Genomic DNA, 9,209 nt, shown 5'->3' with positions numbered 1-9,209 from the left:
TGCTATTTCGAAGGGACACGTGCACCCCCATGTTTACAGCAGCACTATCAACAATAGCCAAAGTATGGAAAGAGCCCAAATGTCCATCGATGGATGAATGGATAAAGAAGATGTGGTGTATATATATATACATATATATATATATACACATATATATACATATATATATATATACATATATATATACACACATATATATATATACACACACAATGGAGTATTCCTTGGCAATCAAAAAGAATGAAATCTTGCCATTTGCAACTACGTGGATGGAACTGGAATGTATTTTGTGAAGTAAAATTAGTCAGAGAAAGACAAAAATCACATGACTTCACTCACATGAGGACTTTAAGAGACAAAACAGATGACCATAAGGGAAGGGAAACAAAAATAATATAAAAACAGGGAGGGGGACAAAACAGAAGAGACTCTTAAATATGGAGAACAAACTGAGTGTTACTGGAGGGGTTGTGGGAGGGGGCATGGGCTAAATGGATAAGGGGTAAGGGGCATTAAGGAATCTACTCCTGAAATCATTGTTGCACTATATGCTAACTAATTTGGATGGAAATTTAAAAAAATAAAAAATAAAATGAGTTAAAAATAAAATAAAAAAATTTTAAAAATAAAATACGTATTTGTTAATTCACTTAAACATAACAATAAATCCATTATATGTTAACATAAATAGTATTTTTATGAAAAAACAACTATATTTTCTAAAACAAAAAAAATAATGAAAGGAACATCATTGTTCTACTTTTTTACAAATCTCTTTAATGTCTGCCTTAATAGAGCTGGATTTTCATATTTACTTCTGCATTCAGTCGGCTGTAATATCCCATTGTAAAGCCAATGTAACTCGTGTGCAAAGGAGACTGAAAAAGGCAAATAACTTCTTAGTATAATGAAGAAACTAGTTTTCACCTCATGGAAGGGTCTCAGGGATCCCTGGTGAGGCGGGGAGGGGGCGCAGGGTGTCCTTGGACCATACTTTGAGAACCACTGGTATACGGAACCAATTATACAGTCATTCAATGAGTGACTGTTTCTAGACACTGTGCATCCAGACACAAACAAAAGAGACAAAGTCGTTATTTTCAGGAAGGTGACATTCTAGCTGTCATTTCCTGTTGGGAGGGGCTTTAGGGATGAGCTAACACAAAGCCTCCACCAATTCAAGGTATTTTTCCACAGAAGCCACTACAAGGGGTCAGTTCTCTATTGTTTAAATACTACTAGAGTGAAGAAACTCACTTGTCTTCTTTATTCCTACTGAACATGCCTAGCTCCCTGATTTATATATTCTTATATATTTACTGTCATGATTGTTTCTTCTTGACATGTCATTTAAAAATTCTGCAATAGGATGAAACATTGTATACTAGATGAGGTCTGACCATTCCAGAGGAAAATGAGACAAAAGTGTGAATATGTTGAGGGTCATAATTTCTGGTTAATACTTAGTAAACACAAGTCCCAGATGTTTGGTACTTGCCTAAAGTATTACAGTAATGACCTACAGACTGCCATATTTCAATTCATTTGTCATCTTAGATGCCAAGGTAATAGAACCAAAGTGATATAATCCTAATATGGTTACACTGTGTGAAAAAGTATAAATAACACTTCCTAGTTTATAATTAGTATAAGCAGAAGTTGAAAATTTTAACATGCTCACAAACAATAGAAAAAGTATTCTTCCTTATACTTCTTAGATTCTGGTGAGAAAAAGAGCCCTTAACTGGGCAATAGCCAGGTACTCAATAGAGAAGAAACAAAAGAAAAAAATGTAACTTTCCTTTCTCAAGGCCCATCAATCATAGCCACATTATTCATAAATTAAATACACATCTTCATTTTTTAAATTTTGTCTAGATTATTAAAAATGGTAAAGCAAAAAAAAAAAAATGGTAAAGCAAAACTGATCCAGCAAAAAAGAAGTCTGAGTTATGATTCCAGATGAACCAACCTTTAGGGCCAATTCATATGTGGCTGAGCTCCAGACATCTCTTTCTGACATTAACTGTTTAATATCACACTCCATCCTTCCTCTTTGCAATGTGTATAAGTCATGGTATTCTTCTACAATCCTAAAAAAAATTAAAAAATATATACAGACTTTGTTTTTGAGAATTCACATTTATTGAATAATTGTTATGATGGTGGGCATTAAAAAAAAAACAACTTTGGGGGCATGTGGGTAGATCAGTCGGTTAAGCACCTGACTCTTGATTTCAGCTCAGGTCACAATCTCATGGTTTGTGAGTTTGAGCCCCATGTCGGGCTCTGTGCTGACAGCGAGGAGCCTCCTTGGGAGTCTCTCTCTCCCTCTTTCTCTGTCCCTCCCCCATGCATGCTGTCTCTCTCTCAAAATAAATGAATAAACTTTAAAAAATTTTTTTAATAAAATGAACAACTTTGTTCTAAAATAGACAATTTGTTCCTTTAAAACTCATCATAAAGTAATTATGGTATAATTGCTGGATACATTAATAACACTAATATACAGTGAAATAGAAGAAAAAATAGTCACATTTCACTTATAAAGCTTATAAAAGTCTTAAAGTAAAAAATTCAACATACTTTTACCTGCTCTAAACACTTTTCTTCATATTGTTTATTTGCTAGAATTTTCACAACATGGTATTCCAACAGAATAACAATGCTATATCTCATTTAAAAACTCAGGATACAGAATAGAATTAGAATTCTTTTTTTGAGAGAGAGAGACCACGTGTACATGCACACACGCATGCAAGTGGGGGAGGAGCATAGGGAGAGAGAGAATCTTAAGCAGTCTCCACGCACAGCTCGGAGCCCAATTTGACACAGGGCTTGATCTGACGACCATGAGATCAGTACCTGAGTTGACATCAATAGTCTGATGCTTAAGTGACTGAGCCACCCAGGCACCCTGAATCAGGCTTCTTCATTAAAAACACAAAGCCCAGGGGTGCCTGGGTGGTTCAGTTGGTTAAGCGTCCGACTTTGGCTCAGGTCATGATCTCACGGCTCGTGGATTAGAGCCCCACCACGGGCTCTGTGCTGGCAGCTCAGAGGCTGGAGCCTGCTTCAGATTCTGTGTCTCCCCCTCTCTCTGCCCCTCCACTGCTCGCTCTCTGTCTCTCTCTGTCTCTCAAAAATAAATAAACATTAAAAAAAAATTTTAAAACACAAAGCCCAGTAATTATGAGCCACTATACTTTTAAATTATATATAATTAATATAAGGTTTAAAGAAATTCTGTACCAACCAACCAAAAGATTAAGTATACTCAAGTTAAGTACCTTTTTCTTAACTATTTTTTCTTCATGTTTACCAGAACATAACTTTTCCTTCCAAACTTACACTGAAGTTTACAATTAAATTGGGATTAAAAGCACTTGTGAGATTAAATGCAAACACAGAAGTTGTAAACGGATAGCATTTCACAAGCCATTTGAGACACTACCTGCTATGGGATATTAACTTTGCTACAAGAATTAAAGGCCAATGACATAGAATTCTTCTAATTTTGATGAAAGCCAGGAACTACCAGCAACAGTTCTTGAAAGCCCTCTCTGTTTGGAGACTTTCACTTGTTCAAAGTAAGTAAGAAAAATTAATCACCCTAGGTGTCACACAGGGGAATATATATATGAAGATTCAACAAGTTATATCCCCTTAAGATTTATGCACGTTACTGTCTGAAAGTTAGACACTGATTTTGAAAAGGTAACTAATGACCCTTGTTTAAAATAGCAAACGAAAAAAATTCAGAAATAACCTCAATGTCCAACAACAAGGGATTGGCCAAATAAATGGCTCTGTGATGAAAATATGATACAGCTAATTAAAGATCCTGTTCTTAATACTTTGGTACGTGGGAAAACTTTTCATGTTGTAACATGAGAAACCCAAATGATAAAATTATATACCCATTTTGATCTCATTTATATAAAAAATACATAGAAATAGAAAAAAGAAAATATATCAAAATATTAATAGTGATTTAACTCAGAGAACAAATTATGGATACTTATTTCCTTATTTATGTGTTTGTTTTTCCTAATTTTCAATAAAATGGTTATTATTTTAAAAAAAGTATTACTAAAAATTTCTAACCACAAAAAAAAGTCCCACTTCAGAACCATCAATTTTTTTTTTTAATTTTTTTTAACATTTATTTATTTTTGAGACAGAGAGAGACAGAGCATGAACGGGGGGAGGGTCAGAGAGAGAGGGAGACACAGAATTGGAAGCAGGCTCCAGGCTCTGAGCTATCAGGCCAGAGCCCGATGCGGGGCTCGAACCCACGGACCGCAAGATCACGACCTGGGCCGAAGTTGGCTGCCCAACCGACTGAGCCACCCAGACGCCCCAGAACCATCAATTTTTAAAGAAAATGAGATTTCTTTATCCTTCTCCTTCCCTTTCTCTCTGGTTTTAGATATTTTGCTCCTATAATGAACATTAGCACAAAGGAAGTTCTAGCTTATTTTTTAAATTCACTCAACAAACATCTGTTTAGCGCCTACAAAATGCCAGGTGCTGTTCAAAACTAAACAAAATAGGGGCGCCTGGGTGGCGCAGTCGGTTAAGCATCCGACTTCAGCCAGGTCACGATCTCGCGGTCCGTGAGTTCGAGCCCGGCGTCAGGCTCTGGGCTGATGGCTCAGAGCCTGGAGCCTGTTTCCGATTCTGTGTCTCCCTCTCTCTCTGCCCCTCCCCCGTTCATGCTCTGTCTCTCTCTGTTCCAAAAATAAATAAACGTTGAAAAAAAAAATTTTTTTTTTAAAACTAAACAAAATAAAACAGGGGCGCCTGGGTGGCGCAGTCGGTTAAGCATCCGACTTCAGCCAGGTCACGATCTCGCGGTCGGTGGGTTCGAGCCCCGCGTCGGACTCTGGGCTGATGGCTCAGAGCCTAGAGCCTGGAGCCTGTTTCCGATTCTGTGTCTCTCTCTCTCTCAGCCCCTCCCCCGTTCATGCTCTGTCTCTCTCTGTCCAAAAATAAATAAAAAACGTTGAAAAAAAATTAAAAAAATAAAATAATAAAAAAATAAAATAAAATAAACAAAATAAAACAAAAACAAAATCTTTGCCCTTACAAAGTTTATTTGGAAAAGATAATAAAGAAAAAAGGAAAAGATATTAAGTAGTGATAGTGCAATAGATAAAAATAAATCAGGGAGAGGGGGATTGAGAGCACAAAATGCTCTCAGTTTTAAATGGGGGGGTGGGGGGGTGGAGGAGGAACAAGGTCTGAAGGAAGGAAGGAGGAAGCTACGGAGCTCTCTGGGAAAGAGAGTTCCAGGACCCAAGGGGGGAGTCTGTCTGGTATGTTCAAGAACAGCACAAAGGCAACATGTCTGAAATAAAGTAGAAGTCAGAGAAATTCTGGTTGGATGAGTCTTGTAAGCCATGTTTTTAAAATGTGGCCTTTTACTCTAAGATGGGGAGCCACTGCAGAATTTCGAGCAGAGAAATGACATTATTCTATTTGAGTCAAATTTTAATAGATAATACTGACACCACATAGAAATGTAAAGATGGATGGAAATTCAGATGGATGCACTAATGCTTCGGCAAGGTTTGACTTCAAGCTGAACAAAATTTTCTCTTCCTCATTCTTGAAGCCTTCTCTTTCCCTTCACTTATTTTTCTGTAGAATCCTTTGTCCCAAGAACTTGGTATCGACGCTGATACTTAGTCACAAGTCTCAGATGGCCCGCACCAGCACTAGTCATGAGATCACCTTGAAGGCATGAGGAACGTGGCTGGCAGCACGTACCAGATTCCTAGCGAAACCACCCAGATCAGCCTTTTAGCCCGGGCAGGTCTACAGTTTTGAAGGCAGTAGCCTGCTCTAACCTCCTTTGCCTTAAAGTAATAAAACTCGGTCCTCTTTATCCCCAAACTTTGTCTTCAAGTTATATTTCGGCTACAGAACACAGAAGTTGGTTTTTGACAACAGTACTGGCTGGAATGTGGAGAAAGGCCCACAGTGGTGGGCTTACTACAGCAGATGTAAAAAGGAGATTCAGAGGTCCCCGCAACACCCCAGGCAAGGCATGCAGACAGCACAAACGAAAGAGGTGAGGGGTCAGCACAGATCATGAAAGGAGGTAGGATGTGCCGCTAGAGAGGTGTGAGATGTGAGAAAAAGAAAGGGACAGAGAATGACTCCAAGCATTTTGGCCCCAGAAACTGGAAGGATGGAGTTGCCATTAACTGAAATGAGAAAAGAATGTGGAAGGAGTCGGTTTGAGGGAAAGAACACGTTGGGGACATTAGGCATCTAAGCAGAGTGTTAAGTCTGTCGAATACGTAAGTCTGGAATTCAAGGAGGAGAAAGAATGAAACTAGGGGTGCAGATTTGCGAAGAAGGGTGAAGGTGCGGATACATATTTGTGAGCTGAGTATATACAGGTGATGGCGTTGGAAGCGAGGAAAATGAAGAGAGTAATTTAGGAAGCAAATATGGACACAGAAAAGATCCACAGAATAAGGAACAAGCACTTTGCCAGTTGGAAATTGGTGAGATGAAAAGGAACCTGCAAGGGGTATCAGTAAGAAGGAGCAGATAGTAAAGCAGAGGAAAACTAGGAGAGTGTAACCTACTGAAAGACACTGTTTTAAGTAAGAGCAGCTGGTCAGGTTAAATGAGAATTGAGACTTACAGGGCACAATACTGCTTCTATGATAGTATAATAATATTACTTTTTAATCGGTTAAATAAGAAAAACTAAAAACGCAAATTATCATTTGATAATGATAATTATCAGGTTCAACAAACTAGAGCCTGTGGGTTAGAGACAGCTCACCACTTGTGTTTTGCATAGAACATAAGCAAAGAATTTCAGATTTTTAATTTTTTACCTATTTTACTTTTTATACGTTTAATGGTTAAAGAAGCAATAGAAAAATGGTATTTCGTGACACGTGAAAATGTTTTCTTTTCATTCAAATTTCAGTGTCAGTAAACGGTTTTATTGGAACACAGCCATGTCCTGGCATCGTCCTTGCCTGCCTTTTCACCATGGTGGTGCACATTACAAAGGCAGAGTGGATTGCATAGTTGCATCAGAAACCGTATCTCGCCATCTGACCCTTCACGGAAAAAGTTTGCTAACCCCAGAAAGAGGATAAAACACTAAGATGGTAGTAGATTCATTTAAATCTAAAAAAAAAAGAACAGGACTCACACTACTAATTAGGAAAATTAGTGGCAAACAAAACGGAAACCAGACACTTATTCATACTCATCAGACTGAAAAAAAATACGGACAAAAGGAAAATCTCCTACACCGACAGGAAGGTGCACTGGCACAACTACTTTATACGGCATTTGGCAACATTTAGCAAGACAAGGCTGTGCGTAGCCTGTGACCTAGCAATTCCACTTCTAGGGATATGCCCCGGAAAACTCACACAGGAAGACATTTACAAGATGTGTATTAAGTGGTGCCTGGAGGGGTTAATATATATAAAAGTTCCTTACATATATTAATCCCTCCCGGCACTGCTGTAATAAAAAACTTCAAATGTTTCTATAAAATTTTGTTCCTTCAAATAAGCTGTGAGGCCTGATGACATAATGGTTAACATTTGGTAACTCACTTAGCATTCTTTTCAGCATCTAAGAGAGCTTGTGCCAAATCCCTGTGGGCCTTCTCTGCTTCCTTTGTTAATTTCATATCATGTGCCCGAACCAGACACAGCTCCCTGAAATAAAGCAAAGAAAGTTTACATTCATAGTTGAAGAGTTCCAGGAAATCGGATTTGTATACTCAGGAATCTTCTCAGTTATGTGTACATCTCTCCCTAGTTTTCACCCCTTAGAAACCAAATCAAGAAATCTAGCATACATTTCGATGGAATTCGGGCAGGTTTGGCAATGGAATCAGGTTGGCTAGAAAGGGCAGAGAGATGATGTGGGAGATCCTCCAGAATGGAGAGAAGGCAGACGCTAACAGGCCAGGCCACCAGGCTGCTCCGTTCTACCTTCTGACATGCCTATCTTATCTTTTTCGTTCTTGCCACTAATCATCTTGACACAAGCTTAGATGATCACTAACCTTGACTGCTACTTAATGCCTATCCTCCTCTTTGGGATTTAAACCTTATCATCTGTAATCATGGCACTGTCTGTAAACATGATTAAGATCTCAACATCTCAGGCCTGGAAGGAGAACAGGAGTCTTTTCCCTATCAAACACACGCATAGCCCTAGTTTTGCGTTAACCTTTGTAACCCATGTCTCTACATCTACATCCAGTCCTCTCCGTTCTCTTCCTAAACCCCACAAAAGAAAAAAAAAGAGTCCTCACTTTTAACCATTCTACTTCCCCCATTTTTTATTCTCTTTAAAGACATGGTTTTGGCCTGTGTTTTGTGTTTAAGATAATCACAGATTTTACCTGGTCAGTTCTTCAGTAACATTCTTAAAATTGTACAATTCTTCCAAAATGCGCTGGTCCATTATTCGCTGAGTTACCATGTCTTTGTAGAAGTCAATCATCTGCCGGGCAATTTGGTCAAGCATTTGTACATACCGCTCTCTGCATGAGACAGAAAGAAAACAAGGTATCATAGAAAAGAAAAGGAAAAAAAAGCCAGAAAATATGTGAGAGAGAAAGTAATGTTAGGGAAAGAAACAGGCAGACACTCATAAAAGATATGTGAAAAGAACAAGATAGGAAAAGAAAGAGATCTAACCTGTGTTTTCCTGCCATGCTCACACAAGTAAATGAATTGTGGAGGACTTTAACCAGACTCATAATTGTGTGGAACATACTGTCTGAGACATAAAACAAAATGAGGACTTCTTTTATTTTTTCTTCTAAATTATAAACTCTATGAGGATAAAAACCATGTCTTATGAATTTATATACAATGGAGTTTTTATAAATAGTTGAATTCATGAATAAAACCACTTTTCTCAACTTGGGTAAATGTAAAAATATACCAACTGTTTAAAAATGAACAAAGACCTTAAATACAAAGAAGTCATTTCTTTCAGTTTTGAATGAAACCAAATATTTGGAAGGATTACAAATGATAAATTTCAAATACCATGCTGAGCAATCTTTATTTATATTAAAAGTGATCTAGGCACAGCTGGGAAGATGGCGGCGTAGGAGGACACTGGGCTCACCGCGCGTCCTGCCGATCACTTAGATTCCACCTACACCTGCCTAAATAACCCAGAAAACCGCCAGAGGA

At 38.1% G+C, this 9,209-nt stretch overlaps 1 protein-coding gene across 5 annotated transcripts in view; it reads right to left on the bottom strand.

The window, feature by feature from the left end:
* Positions 1-9,209, bottom strand: part of AXDND1 (axonemal dynein light chain domain containing 1) — an 83,704-nt gene that overhangs the window by 35,512 nt on the left and 38,983 nt on the right. For all 5 annotated transcript variants that reach the window (XM_045048685.1, XM_045048682.1, XM_045048686.1 and 2 more), the window contains 3 exons: positions 8,405-8,545; positions 7,605-7,709; positions 1,973-2,093 (listed from right to left, as the gene is read on the bottom strand). In XM_045048685.1, coding sequence (XP_044904620.1) covers positions 1,973-2,093; positions 7,605-7,709; positions 8,405-8,545 — 367 coding nt within the window. The remainder of the gene's footprint in view (positions 1-1,972; positions 2,094-7,604; positions 7,710-8,404; positions 8,546-9,209) is intronic.

The sequence above is a fragment of the Felis catus genome, chromosome F1 (genome assembly GCF_018350175.1).
Source record: "Felis catus isolate Fca126 chromosome F1, F.catus_Fca126_mat1.0, whole genome shotgun sequence".
In the NCBI taxonomy this organism is placed as follows: Eukaryota; Metazoa; Chordata; class Mammalia; order Carnivora; family Felidae; genus Felis; species Felis catus.
This window is presented reverse-complemented; position numbering and strand designations above follow the sequence as displayed.